The sequence below is a fragment of the Nestor notabilis genome, unplaced genomic scaffold (assembly GCF_000696875.1).
Source record: "Nestor notabilis isolate BGI_N333 unplaced genomic scaffold, ASM69687v1 scaffold11426, whole genome shotgun sequence".
NCBI lineage: Eukaryota > Metazoa > Chordata > Aves > Psittaciformes > Psittacidae > Nestor > Nestor notabilis.
In genome coordinates, this window is record NW_009933355.1 from 40,996 (window position 1) to 63,159 (window position 22,164).

At 36.0% G+C, this 22,164-nt stretch overlaps 1 protein-coding gene across 1 annotated transcript in view; it reads right to left on the bottom strand.

Moving 5' to 3' along the window:
• LOC104407535 (ryanodine receptor 3-like) overlaps positions 1-22,164 on the bottom strand; it is a gene marked incomplete at both ends in the record, with an annotated part of 67,697 nt that overhangs the window by 38,740 nt on the left and 6,793 nt on the right. Inside the window, 8 exons of the mRNA XM_010016844.1 lie at positions 3,325-3,498; positions 8,378-8,534; positions 9,356-9,430; positions 10,427-10,520; positions 13,910-14,009; positions 14,440-14,552; positions 17,565-17,643; positions 18,460-18,534. Of these exons, the coding sequence (XP_010015146.1) occupies positions 3,325-3,498; positions 8,378-8,534; positions 9,356-9,430; positions 10,427-10,520; positions 13,910-14,009; positions 14,440-14,552; positions 17,565-17,643; positions 18,460-18,534 (867 nt within the window). The remainder of the gene's footprint in view (positions 1-3,324; positions 3,499-8,377; positions 8,535-9,355; positions 9,431-10,426; positions 10,521-13,909; positions 14,010-14,439; positions 14,553-17,564; positions 17,644-18,459; positions 18,535-22,164) is intronic.

Sequence of the window (22,164 nt, forward strand, 5' to 3'; positions counted from 1 at the left end):
ACAAACATTATAAAAATTACCATGCAGCTAAAGGAGCAACCACACTTGTGAGTAACTTCTGAATCATTTAACTATTCTCTACACATTATGTTTGATTCTTATCAGAACCATATATTAACATCTTATGAACCTCAGGCTATTACAGAGATCCTTTAGTGGGTTTTAATTTTTGCCCTTAAATAAAAGCAGAATTTAACCAAAAGCTAGTATAAAAACAAGTCATTAAAATACTTCAGCTTTTTTGTAAGAATTAAATGTGAGGTATTCTGTTTCTCAGTCCAATAGCTAGTCTATTGAATCCTCCACTAAAGAATGTATTTTTTTCAGCTCTGTGATGGTAAAAATTTGCTGCCCAACTTCTCAATTAGTTGAGGAATTCTGAAAGCACTGAATAGTTAACAAAGAAACTAATAATGCTATACAAGTTGTTGCTCCCCAAGCGGGAAGGATATTTACCAACAGCTTTTTGTACATACTGGCAATTAGGCATATACACAGTGATCTTTTTCTATATGTGGAAGAATTCAAAGTACACATGTGCTCTGTTCCTTCCAACATGTTGAGGAAGTGCTTTTAGAAGAGGCAAACATCGCCCTATGAGTTTATCTGGACCCCAAAATCCACATAAATGTGATCAACAAGACTTAGGAAGACATTTCTGAATAAGTATATTTATAATATTATCTTAAAGGAGACTAGTTTACATATTGGTCACCTTTCCTCCTTGTTCAAGTACTATGTATAGAGTCGCACTGTGAGTGACTTCGTTAGCTTAAATATCACTATTTCCATAAAGAAAGATCCATGAGTCTCTTAACTGAAAAATAACTAAAGAACTGTTCTTCCCGTCACAAAACTAGTAAGAAAACATTTGACAATCAGATAGTCTTTCTTCAGGCTCCAGATTTTGGAGCTACAGGAATGGTACAGGAATGAGAAAAATTGACAGATAGGATATTAAAGCTGTCACACCTTTGCAAAGTAATTGAACCTTCACACATAGCAGATATACACTCTTCTCCCTCAGTATGCAGTAGATCAGGGAAGAGAGAAGTCTTTTAGAAGGGCTTGATCTTCCCTACTTCTCTGACCAAAAAATTACAACCTCCAAACCTCAACTAAATAATCCTGAAACAGTACAATGACAAGAAAGTGCTATTTAGAACTCCAGTAAGTAGATTGTGGCCAGAAGCATCCAGCACTGCCTACTCCCAATTCCTCAGATAAACCACTTCCCTGTGTACTGAAGGGGCATTTGGCACTGTCTTGCTTCTTGAGGTACAGCAGGGCGTTGGTATTGACCAACACCCTGTGCAATGGTCTCCTGGCTGTGAATCCAAAACATGTAACATGTTACTCTGTTCTCTGAGCTCTAGCATTCTGGAGGCTCTGCAGGAGTTCATAGCTTGCACAGAAGCAAGCTCTCAAACTGGAGAGGCATCCACCATTCATGCTGGATGGTGGAGCAATATTGAATAGAATATTGATGTAAACATTGTCACTACCTGACAAAGTCTTGAATGCCTGGTTACCCAGATCTCAGAGAGAGATGCAACAGATCAAACTTCTGGCAGAAATCATGCAACAGAAGTCTCACAAATGAAGCCAGAATTTCTTACGTATTTGTGTCTTGCAAAGACAGCATGATAACTAGGTATATGAAACTACTGCAAAGCCAAACAACAGAAATTTTTACTTGGAAAAACAAAAAAAAAAACAACCCACGAAACCCAGACCCTTTGCAGTCAGCTTGAGAAGGAGTACAGTGACTGAAAGTGAAAATCCCCTGACAAAATGATGGTGGAGGACCCATACTTTTACTATAGAGAAATAAAACTGATATCAAATTTAAAGGGATGTCAAAATGCCTTATAAAATTATAGTCTAGTACCATATTTTGCAGAGGATAAGAAACTGTTTCTTGCCTCCACAGGACTATCAATTACAGGAAGCAAGAAGATTTGGATTTTCTTCTGTTTGAAGGCACTTAACAGGAGACAATTCTCCAGGTGAGAGGGCAACCAAATATTTGGAGTCTTTGAACATGAATGAAACAGTTTAAAAGGAGAATAAAAGGGACAGGCAATTATGGAAATTTAGTCCCTTGCTGCTGAGCAGAAAACTGGGGGGAAAAAAAACAACCCTAAACTTCGCAGGAAGCTGTTACAAAATTCTTCATTTGAATACAGATTAGGAATCTACATGCTGCCTTTTCAAGAAGGAAAATTGGACCCTCTGAGGAAACAGAATCCCATAGCCAATACTGGCATGGGAAAGGAAGAGGCCAACCTTGTGTGAATATCTCTTTTACCAAGAAAATACTGTGACTGGCATACAAAGAAGAATTTCTCTGACAGCCAGGTTGCTGACAGACACTCACTGCCCATTTATGACCATGTGTGTTGCACAAATAAATGAGATTGTGTCAAAAGCGTGCTGAGGACCTCATTTTTAACATTACAGTGCTTGTGTATGGGTATCCTCTTGCTAATGTACATACAAGCCACTAAAGAAAAATTCCAACTTATGTTCAGTAATGAATTTTTTTCTTTTTCATGTTCTAATGTTAGATTAAAATTGAAAAAATCTATGTATACAAAGTTAAAGAATCATTTAGCAAGGATGCAATTATGCAAAGAGAGTAGTAAACCCCCTAACTGTGAAAGAAATTTAAACATAGTTGGAAGACATAACAGGCCACATGATCCTTAAGAATATAACATTATATTCAGAATGCACTAGTACCTTATTATCAAAAGGCTGAGAGAAAGACCTTCTTGATGCCACATCAGAATTGCATTTAACATTTTTGGCAGGAAATACTTCATTAATATCCCTTAAGAAACTCGAGGAGCTTCTAGGGCCGTTTCTTACGTAACAAATGTAATTACCATTTCATACAGTATACGCTATTAAAAAAATCTAAAATACCACTGAATTTAAGATGACTTACAAGTTTATGTTGTTAAGCAGTACAGATTTTCAAAACAATGATTTCACCATCCAAATCAGGAATTTCTTTCACTGAAGTATCGAAAATAAAAACTGAGCCCAAATTAATGATTTCCTCTGGCAAGAAAAATAGATAAATCCATTTCTTGGAAAAATTTTTCTTCAGTTACATAATTATGTCAATAGCCACCATTGTTTATCATGTTAGAAAGAAACATTTACACCATTTTCAATACACCATTTTCAATAAAGCACAGAACAATTAGACCCACAATTGCCACTTTGGTAGAATGGTAAAAAACAGGACAGACAAAAATTGTTATGCAACTAGCATTCATTTTACAAGTAACTGAATAAAACTTTAAACATTACCTTTCTTTTCAAGGGACCTAAACGTGCTGATTTAGCATCTTGCGCTTTGTAAGTCAACCATAAAGCACTGGCCACATGTTGGACAAAACAGATCGAATCACCGTACTTTATTTCTGGGACTCCCATTCCATCAATGTCACGTTTAAGACTAGAGTCCTGCTTTTCTTTTAGCTCCTAAGAAGATAAAATAAAAGCTGGCATTTAATCTCTGTACCAGAACAGAATAAACCATGGAATTCTACACTTCACTTGGAGAAATACTCCTGTATTGCAACAACCAGCAAAGAAGCAGCTTTTTAAATATGTACAGGTTAGCTTTTACATTTATTATAATTTTAACTTTAACTTTTTTTTTCCCATGTATTTTATTTTTCCATTTATCCGTTTTGTAAGAGGAATTAGATTCTTCCAAATCTCTTGTAAAGACATTGCTCAGTGCTCAGCTGGAACATCCAGTACAATTTTTAAGCCCAACCTATTACTTAATCCCATTCTTCTTCATGTACAACCAGAGGATTTTAAGCCTGAAGCACAAAAGCAAGTATCTTTTTTTAAAATAAAATAGTTTTCCTTTGAAAATTGAATTCAGGAATAAAAATAGAATTATGCAGCAAACTCTGTAATAGCAAATTATGGATGCATGCACATGTGTGATTAAACCAACAATACTGAGTAATTAGATTACGTATTTTTTCTATGATTTCAAATGCTGATGGACTTAAGTGTAGGTAGTTGCTCATTTGTTGTTAAGTAAACAAAATGTGTTAGACATTGAGACACAGTTTACTATATGTGTAAGGTTTTCTTATTTCATTTCAATTTACTGGATGTTCAACATCTGTGGAGCAAAGAGAAGTTCTATTTTAACTATGCTAATCTACTTTCATTTATAGGGAAGGTAGCTGTCACATTTCAACAGTTGAAACACATAGCATCATAATGCTGAGATGAAGTAGAATGAAATTACAAAACATTCCTTGGGGATACCATTACAATATCAAGACTATGGGGAAATTATGTCACATCATATTTACATGGACTGCACTATCACATACAGATAGGGACGAACTCTTTCAATACATCTTTACGGTGAAGTCACTAAATGAAATGCAATAAAATAGCACAAATTCATTAACCAACAGAACTTAATTATTTGGGTTTACGTAGCACCCTGAAGATTAAAACATTTTTCCAAAATATTAGATCTGCATCAAGAATCAAGCATAAAGGAAAATTTCAATGAAAGAAATCATAATGTGGTAACAAGAGACACTAATTTAAAAAAAATTGAGCCATACTGATCCTTTTGGACAACACTAAGCAAAGAAAAAACGAGATATTTTAATTTCAGAAACAAAGTTTTAGAATTATTTTGGGAGCCTGAGAGCTGTCTTCAGTTTAAGCAATACAGCATAAATTCTTCTTCATGATTTTCTGATTTTGTACTCTGTCCAGTTTCTCCAGGATTTCAGCCAAGTCATTGGATAGCAGTGTGTAAAGAGAGGGTGTATTTTCTAACAGCGAAGAAGTATAATCAGGTAAAGATTATCAGCAGAGATCTTATTTGGATATTTGCACATATTTTAGCAGCAAAATATCCCACACTTTCTCCTTCCAAACTGTCTCTTCACAACCTATTCTCAGTTTAACTCCCTCAGGCCATGAACGAATCAAGTTGAAGAAAATTAATCAATTCAAAGAAAACAAATCACATCATGGGTCTGGAAGACAGCAAAGGAAAAATAATAGTAATAAAAAAAAAAGGAAGAAGGAATGACAAAGGAACTTGAGGGCAGAGACGTCAAAAGATGCAAATTTCCCAAGGTAATACACTAGAAGACTGGCAAGATTTAGAAGATGAGAAAATTAATAGAACCATAGATTCCCACATGATAGAAGGAAGGTAAGGAACAGCAGTGTGAACAGGAAAAATATACCCACCTTTCTTTATAACAATTTTTCAACAGTCCTCTTGTGAAAACTCTTTAAATCTTAAGTGCTTGTTTACGTACCCCTAAGAAGGGTAAGGCAACCCAACTGCTGAACTCTTATTAAATCTAACCTACCTGAGCTAATTAAAATTGTATCTTTCGGTGTTGCACAGTGGTATTACTGTCATAGCTACCCCAATTTAACAATAGATAAAAGATAAAAGTTCTACAATGTAAGAGCAGAGGACTAACAAATTGAACTTACCTATCCTGCTAGTGGGCTTACTAAACTTTGTATATTTTGCTGTATACACTTCTACAACCCAGTAGGCAAGAAAAAGAAAAAAAGCGATTTTACTTTCTACATTTTCCTCCCATACAAAATAAGTAGAAAAAATAGCTTAATACTGCGTTTAAAATGCAGTGCTTACTAGGAAACAGTAATTGCAAAATATGAACTTACAAATAAATACTTGAACTTCTAGAGATGATTGTAAGTAAAGGATTCTGTAATACCTATAAGTTTAAACTTTATGGTTACTACTCAACTATTACGACATCCTAATGTCATGTTAAGCCCTTAAGATAGCTACATGCTGGCAGTAACATTAAAATGATATCAAATCCTTCTGCATGAGTCATCTGTGACTTTTCAGTGTGTCAGAATGTTACTTATTCAGACTACACCAATAACTTCTTCATTGTCAATTGTATATAACATCATGAAAATAAAATATGAAATCCCAAATATTAATTCTAGGCTACAACAATTTTAAAACAAACAAATATTTTTAAATATGCTCTCGTTCTTCGCTGTATTTACTCTCAAAGAAATTTGTAAGCAGAATCAAGGTTCTGCTCAGCAGAGTATACTGAGCCAAGTACTGTGCTGGAATGAGAACATCCCATTTCAAAACAGGATTCCATCTGCTGTAGGAGTGGTCACAAGGCGTTATGGAACCATTGCCTCAAAATATAAAGGTTGACATTTTAAAACTTTGTCAGAAGTAAGATCCATATTAAACCCAAAAAAAGGCATAATTTTGGGGGTTCATTAGCATACTCTCACTTTTTTAAAAGCTCCCTTCTATTCTTATTTGTGGAAGAACATATTAAGGCAAGTTCTAATTTCAATTTTATAATTTAACGTATGTTTCTATTTCCAGTATTACCCAGCAAAAAGAGAGAAAAAAACCCACCAAAAATGAAAAAACAACAGTGAAAGTAAATGCAATATGAATGCAATCACAGGTTTTGAAACACAAGAAACACACAAACTGCTGAACTGGTATGTAACAATGCTGAAAATGGAGGTATGATTTTTCAACAAAAGGGTCTCTGTTACAACTACTGGAAAAATAAGGCTTTAAGTCATGTGTTACAGGCTCCTGTATATTCCACATAGCTTTGCCTACTGGCACAGATAATCTCTTTTTTTTTTTCCACAAAACCCCTTTCCAAACTGGAGAGAATACCTCAATTGAGAAATGTTTCATTTCCTTTTGGATACTCCACAGCAATGTATATTCAGAGCAATGTGGTCCGAATTCAGTGTTGACCCCACCTGGAGGCTGGACTAGATGACTTACCAAGGTCCTTTCCAATCAAAATTATTCCATGATTCTAAAGGACAGGAGTGCTGTAAACAGACAGGTATTCCAGCACCCTATTTTTAAAGATTTGTATGCAGCTGGATAGGAAGGTATTAGACAGTTATCTTGAAATTTCCCTTAGTTCATGCCATGCTGAAGTCCAGACAAGTGAAAACATTTCTCCATTGAGAAAATGAATAAGAGAAAACAAAGGTTTACAAGTACAAATGTGCAGAAATGAAGATAATCACACTTGCATATATCTAGCCTAACAATTCTACAGTTCTTTTCCTCTCAGTCTGTATACAATCAGCACTCGGTTTTAAGATTGCTTTCCTTCCTACAGTCCAAACCAATCTTTGGGGTTCTTTTGCTTCCAAAACCTCACCTTTCTTTCTTCAGGAAGTTATCACTGCTTGTTCACTTCACCTTTGGAAACACTAATGTTTCTACCCATGGGCCTATCATGGCAGCTCTCGCCTGCCTAGACAATAAACAACTATTCTTATTCTTGACACAGGAAAAAGCAAGTTTATAAGCTACTGTGAGATAAAAATACTCTTTCCTATAGAGGACAGCACAAATCCTAAGAAGAAGAGATGTTGAACTCGCATTTCATATAAAAATGTATAACAACAACTATATTATGTACAAACACAGTAGAAGGGATGAAGATAATCACTACTGATTTCTGCATAACTAATTGCTAGTGCACTTCACCTTAGGCATTTTGGTGATTCAGACCCTGAATACTAGATCTTACCTAGCTCTTCAGGGACCATAGAGCATTCAGAATTACATGAAACATTTAACTTCTCATACTTACTAAAAAAACTCTATTGTAGCAGCTATGGCAACTATTTAGAAGTAATATTATGAAATCATGTAAAAAATTTGAATCGTCTTTAGTGTAAAAAACTTTTACTTTTTGGAAAAAAGTTTAAGTTCGCCTACCTCCATAATCATTCTTCATTCTCTCTCACTTGCACTGCTTTTCTCAGCTGGAAATGATGAAAAAGCTAGTAGCATGCAATTAGCAACTCACTAAACAGAACACTTTGAAAACATACGGTTTAGAAATCACTGACTGAATTTTCCTTGCAATTTACCTATCAATACACTGCACAAGGAATAGCAAGGGCAGAATTCTGCCCAACTGAACTGAATTCAATTGAATTCAATTATGACAGGTAGAATTGGAATGAATAACATTCTAATAAGATTCTACAGTTCCATAGTGAGTAAAGCATTCATATTAAACTACTGTATCTTTCATTGTATTAGTATTCATTCTTTGTTTTTTAACCTGTTAACCATTTAGTTTACTCTAAAATTTATTCATCCTCCCTTTTTTTCCTAAAGGAAACCTTTATAACTCTCAATTCAGGTTATTCACCTTTGTATTTAAACACATAATCCCTGTCAATTACTTCAGTTTAGAAATTAAAAATAATTTAGAAAGTCATTGAAACAACTCAGATCTAGTATTTGAGTCCTCATTTAATACAAATTTGCAGTGATGTTATTTACCTTTGATACTCTAAAACAAAAGGCTGTAGATGTTGTGTCAGACTTTTCTCTGTCTAATGTTGCAAGTCCTTCATCTTCACTCAGAGCCAAGTACTTTCCTGTTGTAATATGTCGAAGGCGGAAAGGCTGTCCCCACCTGATGTTACTTCCACTCCAGCTAAATGTATGAGACATCAAAACATAATTGATGAAACAAGAAAAACTAGTATTTCTATTTTGGGCCCTAAAGGAGATTCAGAAAATAAAATGTGTTACATATATTCCTCTTTTTTGCTTTTGATTTCAATATTTGCATTATAACAGATGCAAAACTGTTAATACATTTGTGAAAGGAACCTTGGAAAGGAGTATAGTTTTAATTTTCTCGTTTCAATACCCTCTCTCTGCTTTATTAGGGTGTTACTTATCTTATCCATAAAAAAAATCCTGCATGTTTCTGAAAAATACTGAAGTGTAAATTAACTACTATATTTCAGTTATTTTAGTTGACTGTCTAAATAAACCAGTTAAACCTAAGTGAGAACTCAACATTCCAAAGAACTATCCTACCATATGGTGTATATTGAAATTTTACTTTCAACAAATTAATAGATCACAAATCACCCAAAAGGGAGACAGCATCTAAAAAAACCCCACAAAAACAACAAACACCTATGAGCAATATTACTGTTCTGAGTTCAACCCATGCTTCTGAAATTCCAACTGAAAACTAGGAAAGCATTTTACTTCTGGATAGAAGCACCTCACAGGCAACACTGCTTTTGATACTGGACACAGACAAAAAGAAAAGTCTTAAAATACTGACATTCACCATATGATTATATCATGATAGATTACTTTTTATTATTTACCATGAACATACTACATATATGACAGGACAAACATATTACTCATGTTCTGCCTTAAGGGTCTGTAACAATCAAATTGCTGTTAACACAGCAAGTGCTGGTAACAAAAAAGTTCAAAAAATGTTGGTACCTTATTCGCAGGGGTTCTACTCTCCACAAAGACCTTGCTCGAACGCAAGCTCCTCCAGTTTCATAAAGTACTTTCCTACTGAAAAGATTCAGAAGATCATCCTCGTGTTTATTTGTGCTATGTGTATTTACAACTTAATCCTCTGTGTAGGACTCCTCCCCAGCTCAAAGCTAATAATTTCCATTCTATTTGACCTCCTTTATTTCTCCTTGGCCCAAATCAACCATTTCTTCACTGAAGAATACCATAGATAGATCTCTGTTCACCTTTTATACCTAAATTCCTGTACTACTTAAATTCTCTAACCCTTTTTCTACATGCAACACTGTACTAACATTAGTGACCTGCTCCTACAGTACTGAAACTGCAAGTAAAAGAGAATTGCTGCTTATTCACAACAGCATCCATGCAACATTTTCATCTTCTTCTTGATTCTATTAATACACCCATCTTTTTCTGAGTTTTTGCCAAGCCTGTCTTTCTGATGTTCAGTAAGTCTGCCCTCTGTATTTGCACTTGACCTGTAATAAAAAACCTTAAGATTCTTGATAGAGAATAGCCTCTGTGTGAGTTGTTAAGGACTACTTTCTACAGAACCCTTCAGAAAATTAAATGTCTGTTCTATGAAAAGAGAAACTATCACTGTTGTCTTAGGTCTTATTTAATAGCCCTAATAGAATGCATAGAACTGATTAAACAAAGAGACAAATGCAACCATTTTCTACAGCTCTTTCTCCTGTTCCTGTTGCTACTTTATTTTTTCATGTATTCATATTGGTTTGTATAATGTGAGCGTGACTCCTGCAACTATGACACAGTACAAACTTGGTCTTACGTCTATTATGCAGCTCACAAATCCAAAAGATAGGACAACTCCAAATCATTAATCTTAGCACATTGACTGATTTTCTGCTTAGTAGGTCTCAACTTCTTGTAACAATGTCACTGCCTAATCAAAGACAGCTGTAAAGACTGCTTAATACATCTAATCTCAAATTCAACTAACAATCAACATTCTACATTTTTGAGAGAAGGAAATGTATAATAATGCATCACTGCACTACCACTTACGTGTGCTGTGAATCATTCTGATCTGTAGATGGAATTGTCAAACACTCATCATGGCCATGGAAAAGACGTACTACATGCCCACCAAGAAGATATCCTGTCGAAGCAACACATTTACTCATCAGCTTTGACACAGACAAAACAAAAATAACACCCTCAAAATTTAAAAACTTTCAAAAGACCTAAGTGAAATCTGTACTGTGAATTTTCACTCATAACTGAAATTAAACAAGAACAAACTTAGTATGACAAAATTATTTTTTAGTATCTTTTCCAATTAAAAATACTTCTGAAAAGGAAAACAAAAAGAAAGCACCTCAACATTTTAAAATCAGGATTCTGGAACACAAAAAGAAAATAAAAACTTCTGCAACTTCTGCAACAATTACTGTTTCAAAAACTGAATGCTTTAGGTAAAAGTCAAATCAAATGTATAATACTACAGTTTCCTCCCCCTTAATACAATTTAAATGTTCTCAATACAAAGTAATTTAGCGAGTTCATCAGTTTGTTCTGACATTCATAATTTGTGTCAAAATTTAAACTGCATTGCAGCAGCAGGAGACAGAGGACAGAAAAACACTTAGCAGCTCTGAAGATTAAGTTTAATGGAAGCAAACTTTCCAATCCATTTAATACAAAGACTACAGGTCAAAACCAGGCACTTAGCACTGGAGAAAAAAAGAAAAGAAAAGAAAAACATGGTGTAGGAGGAGAGTGATTCATCAGCCCCTCAGTCCAAATTGTTCTGACCTTGTAAGTGAAATTAATGCCTTTTAAAAGAACAAGCACACATAAAGGAGGAAGGGTAAAAGGAAACCTTCATACTGTATGGCTGATTCAATATAAATTGGTAAATTAGGAAACCAGTAACTGGCAATTATCCTGTTGGTGATTAATACAAAGGTCAAAGCAACGAAAGAATGTGAAAAATCCGTACAAAAACATTTCTGATCTTGCTGTTCCATCAAACGTACTTAACACATCACAAAAAGTATGTTGTCCAACTTCCAGTCCAATTTTAGACAGGAAATCCCACTCAGTCTGTCCATTCAACCTGAGCTAGGCTGCTAAGTGGTGCGACATATGATATCACTTTAAGAAAAAACTGACACAGAAAACCTAATTCTCTGCGTACCCCACTCTATCCCTTTTTTTTTTTCTTTTTCAATTATTATTATGCAATTTTGAATTATGTGTTCAATTCTGAGCTACTAAGTACAGGATTTGCAAGTACAGCAAAGGCCCACTATGATAATTACGAGACTGGTGCATCTCACACATGAGAAAAGGCTGAGAGAACTGGGACTGTTTGACCTGTAAAGAAACGAGAGCCAGTTTCTCTTCAGTGGTGCCCAGTGACAGGACCAGAGGTGACGGGCACAAACTGAAACACAGGAAGGTCTGTCTGAACATGAGGAACCACTTTATCAAGGGTGCTTGGCACTAGTACAGGTTGCCCAGAGAGACTCTAAGAAGTCTCCCTCCTTAGAGGTGTTCAAAAGCTATCTAGACATAGCCCTGGACAGCTTGCTATCTTGAGCAGGTCCCTTCCAACCTCAACTACTTTGTGATTTTGTAATCATGAAATTTAGCTGTCAAATCCTTGCTGTTACAGAGATCTAACATATCACTGATCTTCCAAATTTCTGTGTAGCTCATTACATTTGTCATTTTTAATTTCACTTTATTTACTATAGATTTTACTATACTATATTTTCTATTTGCTTGATTTTTTACTTTTTTTTTTTGCCTGTGAAACCTGAGAACAGAGGGACTTTTCCAGAGTTAACCTCTATTCTATTTATGATGCATGCTGGCAGAGGAATAGACAACCATTTATAAATATACAGTGCCAGCATAATACGCTTGCAGAAGTAATCAGAAAGTATAACAAGGAAAATCCATATCCCATATGCTTTTAAAATGAAAACCTACAAACACTCTGAGGCAAGTTTTTTACAGGCCAGTGAACAGAAACACTGTAGGATGCTGATTTAAATCACCTGGGGTTAAAAGGACCCAACCATAGTTCAGATAGGCCCAGTGACTGTTACACTATACAAAATCTACATTTTTTGGCTTTAGTTATTGTGCAGCTCCTACTCCCCAAAATTAAACTGAAGACAATAAAGTCATCTGTTGCAGTGTTGGGTTTGTGTGACAAAGTTTTGATTGCGGGGGGTTAGGGAGCAGGGAGGAGGGGGCTTCCCCTATGTGTGATAGAGCCAATGCTGGCCAGCTCCAAGACAGACCTGCTGGTGACCAAGGCCAAGCTCATCAGTGGTGGTGGAAGCACCTCTGGGATAACGTATTTAAGAAGGGGAAAAAGACTACTGTGGAACAGCAGCCAGAGAGAGGAATGAAAATATTTGAGAGCAACAGATCTGCAGACACCAAGGTCAGTGCAGAAGTAGAGGAGAAGGTGCTCCAGGCACTACAACAGAGATCTCCCTGCAGCCCGTGGTGCAGACCACAGTGAGGCAGGCTGTGCCCCTGCAGCCATGGAGGTCCATGGGGGAGCAGATATCCACCTGCAGCCCATGGAGGACCCCACACCAAAGCAGGGGGATGCCCAAATAAGGCTGTGATTCTGTGGGAAGCCTGCTCTGGAGCAGGCTCCTGGCAGGACCTGTGGCCCCATGGAAAGAGGAGCCCAGACTGGAGCAGGTTTGCTGCAGGACCTGTGACCCCACAGGGGACCCATGCTGGGGCAGCCTGTTCCTGAAGGACTGCACTCCATGGGAGAGACCCATGCTGAAGCAGCGGAAGAGTGTGAGGCATTCTCCCCCTAAGGAGAAAGGGGCAGCAAAGCCAATGTGTCATGACCCCCATTCCCCATCCTCCTGGGGCACTGTCAGGGAGAAGGCAGAGGATGCACAAGTAAAGTTAAGCCCTGGAAGAAGGCAGGGCTGGGGGGAAGGTATTTTAAGATGTGGTTTTATTTCTCATTATCCTAGTCAGATAGGATTGGTAATACATTAAGCTAATTTCCCCAAGTCTGTTTACCCGTGATGGTAACTGGTGAATGTTCTCCCTATCCTTATCTCAACGAACGAGCATTTTGCCTTTTACATTTTCTCTTCCCTGTCCAGCTGAGGCGGGGAGTGACAGAATGGCTTTGGTGGGTACCTGGTCCAATCAGGGTCACACCACTACAGTTGCACTCTTAGTCCTAATTTCTCATGCAGCTATTTATCCTTTCCTATTCTAAAGTTATGGCACTTATTTAGCTTTTCTACAGTTAACCTGGCTCATATAGCTGTATTTCCTCATTTTCAATTCCATTATTTTCCTACGCTAATTTTCATTATTTGCATTAAGCACTCTGGTTTGATATTTTAAGGGTGTTTTGGTTTTAGTTTTTTTGTTTTGTTTTGTTGTGGGTTTTTTGTTTGTTTTTTGTTTTTTAATTATGACTCTTTATGAAAAGCAATACAAAGTAATCTAAAGTAAATACATTTCTAAATAAGCAAAATGACAAACCTTCTGTAATATTGCTTCCTGAGCATGTAGGATGTACATTCCATAGCGTCTGCATAAAGGAGGCATCCACCTGAATACTTCCATTTGATACAGAGAGATGCTGAAATAAGCCAACAGTAACAGGAAACAGTGAAATTTATGCACTTAATAATATTTAGTATATTGATTTCTCAACAAAATATAAATATATAATCAAGTAAATATACAAATATTCTTTAAAAAGACTACAGCTGCATCTTAGAAATCCTCCACAGTTACAAACAGAAAAACTTCCCAAAATAGGAAATGCTGAAGTACACCTTGGGATAAAGGCATAGAAACAGGCTTGTTTTGGGGAAGGGGGAAACCTTTCACTGAGTAAAAATAAATAAATAATTAGTTAAAAGGGAAAAAATAGTGCATTACAACCAGGCATTATTTCCCAAATTAGAAGAAGAATCATTCATAAGAATCCCAATCATTTTCCCCAACTCCTCACAGCACTTTGTATTTTCCCACCACGTGTCCACTTGCTAAACAAGCAAACCTACCAGGTATCTTTCTGAGGACACACTGACCAAGATAAGATCATCACCTATTCGAACTTTTTCTCCTTCTGACCTTTGTTTAGAAGCAGGGTGTATTGTCCACCAGCATGCCTCACCTAAAGGACAGAGATACAAACAGACAACTCTCAGGAAACTTCAGGCTATCTTTATACAATATTGAAATACTGCAATGAAGAATTGTGTTATAAGACATTCACTAATTCTAATACCACCTCATTCCTCTTTTCAATCCATTTCAATTTCTTTTTCTTTCCTTGAAACTTTCTGTCAACCACTCTTTGTCATCACTGAAGCTAATATTTCTCTTTGTATGCTTTTTTAAAGCAATTAACCACTTATAAAACACTGCTCAGAACTGCTTTCCCTTCCAGGCTCTCATTACCAGTAAACTGTTGACAGCTACCTCAGTCTTAATTATCACCTTGTATCTCTTCTTTTGCTTAATGTTCATATTTAATTCACCATCTTCTGTATCATTTCCACTCTAAGCTACATTTATGCTGTAGAATACAGAATTTTGAAACCAATACTCCACAACTTTACAATATTACTATACTGGGAGCAGTTCCATTAGCACTACAGACCATGTAACTACAAACAGACAAATCTAAGGGTGGATAACCACAGAACATTTCCTACACATTAACTGTAATATTCCAGATTACTCTGAACACACACACCCACACACACACACCCCCAAAGTCTGGGAAGATTATCTAATTCATTCCACAATTTCACACCCTTCAGGGTTTAATTAAGACCCCGAAGTAAAGTTGAATACAGCTTTCTCACCGGGCAATGCAAAGTGGGAGAAAATGAAACAAGGTAAAATTGGTAATGCACGACAAAAATCTGTCTGATCAACTAAAAAATGTCACGTAAAACCTTCTTAAAACAAAAATTGAAGGTTATGAAACTAATTATAAAGACAACAATGAAAAAATTTTACATTCCTTAAGTATGAAGCGCTAAATCTTTTTTTAAAAGTAATTTTAAATACCCAGTGGCTTTTCACTGAACACCTGCTAAGTGAAGAATACTTCCTTCAGCTGAAATTGACAGTTTCATGGTGAGGGGAGTAGAGCAAGGAAAAGTGACTGTATGGTGTTCAGTTTACAAGCATGCAGTAGTTACCAAACTCCTCTGTACATGTCCTGGGTTCAGCTACAGCAGCCATTTTTTCTCCTCCTTAGTAGCTGGTGCAGTGCTGTGTTTGTGACTTTCAGTCTGGGAACAACGCTGATAACACCGATGTTTTTAGTTGGTGCTAAGTAATGTTTACTCTGACCAAGGACTTTCTCAGTCTCATGCTCTGCCAGAGAGGAGGGGAAGCCAGGAGGAAGCAGAGTCAGGACACCTGACCCAAACTGGCCAAAGGGGTATTCCATACCACAGCACGTCATGCCCAGTATATAAACTGGGGGGAGTTACCCGGAAGGCCCAGATCACTGCTCGGGTCGGGCTGGGTATCGGTCGGCGGGTGGTGAGCGGTTGTGTCCTTTTCCCTTGTTATTCCTCTTATCATTATTATTGGTAGCAGTAGTGGTTTGTATTATACCTTAGTTACTGGAAAGCGGGAGTTCAATTCCCCTGCCTCTCCACCCCATCCCTCCGGGAGCGGGGGGAGGAAGAAGGGGGGGGGAGTGAGCGAGCGGCTGCTTGGTTCTGGGTTGCCAGCTGGGCTTGAACCACAACAGTACAGAGACAGAATTAAGTATTCCTTTCATGTGTTGCTTTTTATATCTTACCTATGTGTACAAGGGTATTTTTGTATATGTACAGTTAAGCAAATCCCAATGAGACAACTACAGATACTCGTTACAAAACCTCATGGGCACACATGCGATACCTCTGAAAAAAGCACTATAAAATTATAAAGACAGATTTCACTAAGTCTGTTCTCAGAGAAATAGAACACATACATTCCTTTTAGCAACATGCCTAAAGAAAATGGTCTCAATCTAAGGCAACAACCAAAGATATAATCAAGTAATAAGCTGCTAATATCTGTCTGAGACATATCTAATATACTATGACTCCAATAACTGAAAGACAAACTTCACGCATTCATAACAGAAGGTCATATAGATAGCCAAAGCCACCTGAAAAGGAATTTTCAAAAATCATGGTCTGCAAACGTTTTAACACCTACATTAGCAGTGCCTCTCCATCATCCATTAGTCTATTTTGATTTTTATTTATTTTCAAAACAATGAATTGCAATAGAAAGCACAGGTTTATATTAATACAACTGGCATTTCTTTATTGGAAGCCTGTATACAGTGCAATCTCTGTACAGGTACTTAGATTTTCCCTTCAAAGTATGTGGCTGAGCCTGGGTACTACAGGGTAACTTGTTGCTTTCTTATAAGCACCCACTGCTTTCAGTAACCATTAACACTATGTATATACAGCAGCATATAATCCATTTGTGCTTTTTGTGGCCAAGTTGCTTTTAAATTCATTTAACACAGCTCCCAGTGGCATCTCATAAATTATATGGGATTTCATGGAAGCACAATTGGTTTTTACTATATTTCTGTCAGCAGCACTGTTACTGGCAGTATTCCTGGAAATCTACTAATTAGATTTTAAAACTTTCTCATCATTTCTTATTTGTGTCATATCTCTTCCACTCTGACCCACTACTATTTTGCTTCATTTTATGCTTTTATTTTTCTTCAGCTTTTTTAGCAATGTGTTGATTACATTTTTTCTGTTTTCCTGTATTTTAAGTTGCATACTTCTTTTGCTGTATGGTTAAAATGCATATGCTGAATGCACCTATATATGGCTTTTCTGTACTCATTCTATTGAAAGTGCTGAACCACACAATCAGAAAATAAACACGTTGAATTTATTCAACTGAATTTTTTTACGTTGACCATTATCACCAGTATCATTGCAGTTGTAGTAACTCAAAGGCACTCTTACATTCTTACACAAAGTCAGTTAAATTATCAAAAGTCATCAGTATTGACAGTCATCATTTTCTCTAATAAACACATAAACATGACATTCACAAGCTTAAAGTGCCATTAATCTCAACGCCTCTTCTAAAACCAGAAATGTGTGACACATTTTCCTTCAAAAATAACTTGCCATACCTGCTGCGTTTTCTCGTAGTCCCACATCAAATGCAAGTTTATCTGACTGAGATCTTGATGATGTTAAACATGTCAAATACTGCAAAACAGTGAAATTATTGAAAATAAACCCCAACAGTATCCACTAACACACATGCCAAATCAATACATTCACATGACTCCATCTTACCACCAGCCTGTGCTTAATTTTTTAAAATTAACTAAGCATGATGCTTAATGTATATAAGCTCTTCCTTACTTTAAAACACCAAAATACTTTTCCTCTTCAGCAGGTATTTCTCTGTGCAGGTTATCTTCTACTTTTCAAAGCTTCACACAGTTCAGCAGAGAGGAACAGGCAAGCATCTTATTACAGAATTACTGTAATATGCTTGCATCATGAAAACTTCCACTTAGGTATACTTACATAGGCCCTAATAAGTCAAAGGTCCACAACAATAAAAAATTTCTATTTGTATAATGTAGCAAAACAAAATTTATATAAAGTAGCCTGAAGATAGCATGTTTGTGGGCATAGTCTCTGGGAACTATGGGATGTTAAAAGAAACAACATATAAAATATAATGGAAAAAATAACACATATCACAATGAATTTGTGATAGCAGCAATTTGCTAATGGAATTATCATTAAAATGGATTCTTTAATGACACAGAAATAGTCCTTGGCTAAAGGAGCTTTTCAGCTATATTCCTGAGTGAAACAGACTGAAGAATCTGAATTTAAAATATAAGGGCCACTCCCATTGTGCTGAGACAAGATAACCTGTTTTTTTATCCAGTGCAGAAGAGAACTTAGAAACAACTTTCTTCCAAATTTATGTATTTTTGATTTAGATAAAAAGATGTTTATTTGAATTTCATGTTACTCACTCTCTGCAAGTGCTCATTCACTTACCATTTCGCTAAACGAATGTCGAAGTAGTATAGCATGGCCATACAGCAGGGTTCTGTGACCACCCCCTTGAGCTGCCTACAGAACATGACAGAGAATGTCAGAACACTGCACTGTGTGGACTACGATCAGAATTACGTAAGAGCACAAAGAACTACTACAGTTCAAGTAAGAAGTGTAAATAATCAAGTAAATTATGAAATGGATATGCTGGGCAAAAACAATAATTATGAAGTAGCTACAGCATTAGCGAAATACCTGTCAAGGGAACAAATGCTGTATTTGGTCAAAGACTCTTATTGTGACCTAATTTTTGTTATAAGTAAAAACCACAGCACTAAAAAAACAAAAAACAAAAACCAAACCTGTTTCAAATAAAGATGCTACTTACCCTTCTTATAAACTTCTCAGAGGCATTGAAAGAAAAAATAGCAAAATAAATATATACATACATATACACATTGAAATCTGAAAGAGAAAAAATGCACCCGTTGCCCAGAATAGTTTAACCACATATGAAGGATATCTTCTTGCTAGGATTAATGCCATCTTAAGCATTTGCCAGATTCATTAGAGCAACTCCATCCATAATTTCAACCAAGCACAGTTACTAGTTTCGAACAGGGAAATTTACTACTAGATCAGGGAGAGGCAAAACTACATTTTCAATATGCTTCCTTTAGAGAATTCAACACCATCTTTTGAGCTCCTTTTGGTGACCAGAACTAAATAAATTCCAACGAAAGAATCTTAACAAGAATGTTACCTATGGAACAACAGACAACAAGCTTTACACCTTTTCAAGTCTGCCTCTTTTATCTTTTTTCTGCATCCACTATCTTGTTTCCTAGTTATTTATAAATAACAAGCCCATTCGAACTTAAATAAACAATATGACCAAGAAATTAAATCCTTGATTTATTGTATGAAGCACTTTTTTAGGAATGTGTTCTCCAAATTTTGCAGATTTATGGATATCATGGTTAATGTTAATACTAATTATACTATGTTAGGCAACCTTATACTTAGTTTTTTTCTCTCAGTCCTGATCACAACATTTTCACCTTGTATGTCCTGAGTAATAAGAAAAGGTCTAACATCAGAATCGCGATAGTAAGTCAGAAATCGCTGATTTAAGAATATCTAACTTCTCATGTAATAGCTTGAAACTCTTCTTACACAGAGCTTTTTATCCATTTAAAAGAGCATTTTCTTTATGGTCTTACTGTTTCAGGTATATTTAGACAACTGTTAAATATGAAAGCTGATTCCCCAAAACACAACTTGAGAACAAGGATCGTCTCTTTAGTGTTATATATTGCTAGAGGGGATTGCCTTTAAGGTCAGTTTTTTTCCTTGGATTCATGCGAAAGGGACTAAGATAATTTAAGGGCAGTTCAGGGAACTCAGATAATGGTTATACATGTGTAGGCAAATGATTTTTCAATCTATGAACAATACATCAGTTAAACTACCCATTAGGTCAATAGGTTACACGCTACATACAACTGGTATTCTACAGAAGTCCAACTCAGAAGACATCGAGCTGAGGAAGATACTACATTCTGTAACTCAACATATAGAATACTTAATCATTATCAAAAGGTTAAAAATTAAATGCTATTTGTCAAAACAAAGAATAAAAGTCAAAGCAATTCAGCAGAGGTCTTTTATTACACCTACAACAGAATAAATATCCTATTTTTCTAGGTAATAACAAAGACATTAACAAAAATGGATTTGGGACCTGGTTATGCTGGAACTTAATGTAGGCAGTCATATATAGTAAACTTTACCGAGAAATTTCTCATAATTATATGGATAATATATATAATATCTTTCACAATATGATCCATATAATCAGGTAATATTTCTCAGTACACCCAGTAGGACACTAAAAAACCTCTAAATCTAGATGACGATTTTGGACCCATATAGAAAATGCATTAGATTATTGGAAAAAATTGGAGACAAATATAAGAGTGTTATCACTGGTCATTCAGAGAACATAGCATACTTTTAGATATCATCATAAAACGCTGATTAGAAACAATAAATAAACAAATTCCAAAAGTATGTCATCCACTAAAAAATTGTTTTAATAATATATCCTGCAGGAACTTACCCCTACTTGGGGAAGAAAACCAGAAAAACATTATGTAACAGTGTATATAGTACTTCTTTTATAAATTACAACTCTTTTTTAATCAACAAGGAAAACCTTAACAGCAAAATCAACTGTAATTACAGACAGATTGTCAGAAGAAAATTACATGTACTCAATTTGTTACAAATATAGGCATACTGAGAGCAAGCAATAAAGCACCTCATGCTATTTTTTTACTGAAAGCTTTGTAGTGAATCACCAGTAATTTTAAGGCTGACTCATAGAAAAAAAAACAAAACAAACCAAAACTAAAAACAAACAAACAAAAAAAAAACCCAAAACCCAACAAACAACCAAAACCCATCAACAACAAAAACCCCAAATCAAATAAACTACATTCTTCCTCTAGAAAAATCTGAAACAGCAGAACTCTATTCCAAACTAAGTTTAATATGGATATCAATCCAATGGAATGATAGACTGGTAGAACCAATGCCTGACTACCCGTCTGGTGAAGAAATTTTTCCTACTACCAAACCTAAACCTCCTCTGGTGCAGCTTGAGGCTATTGCCTCTTGTCCTATCACTTGTTACTTGGGAGAAGAGACCAGCCACCTCCCCACTTCATCTTCCTTTCAGGTAGTTGTTGAGAGCTATAAGGTCCCCACTGAGCCTTCTCTTCTCCAGACGTTCTTCTTATGACTTGTCCTTTAAGCCCTTCACCAGATCTGTTGCCCTTCTCTGGACCTGTTCCAGCAACTCAAAGTCCTTCTTGTAATGAGGGGCCCAGAACTGAACACAGTATTTGAGTATTCCTGATACAGGCTGGGGTGCTGTTGGCCACCTTGACTGCTTGGGCACAAGCTGGCTCACGTTGAGCCAGCTGTCAGTCAGCCCCCCTAAGGTCCTTTGTCAATAATTTTAAGTTACAACCTGCTCTGTTTTTTTAATTCAAATAAAAACAAATCCTACTTTGAGTCATTAAATAATTACTGACGTGCACGAAATCATGAGAAGTTTTAATCTAGAAGCATTCTAAAAATCTTTATGATTTTATATAATCAGAAGCCATCTTGAAAAGTGAAATTTCTTCTTTCACTCCATAATAAGAAACTCCATAGTTCCATTTGGCTGCTTGCAGCAACTCATTAATTTTTTTTTTTAAAAGAGTAAGTTCCATAATTAGTGCTATACTCTTTGGGATGATAGAAAGCTTTGGCAACTTGCTTTCAAATGAAAATTTTATAAATTAAGAGATACATTTGACCACCTCAACATTTATCTTTTTGAAAAACGAAAGTGTTTTTAAAAAATATTTGTTTCCTTTGTTATTATCTAAAGCATACAACAAGCAACCACAGAATCTTAAAATCATAGAAATGCTAGGGTTGGAGAGGACCTTAAGATCATCTAGTTCCAATCCCCCAGCCATGGGCAGGGATGCCTCCCACTAGACCAGGTTGCTCAAGGCCCTTTTCAACCTGGCCTTGAACATTGCCAAAATGGAGCCTTCATAGCCAGTCATAGCTAGAGTTACACTTGAATTTCCTACGACAAACAAGACTCACTATTGCATAACAAATGCTTAAGCAGTACTTTAA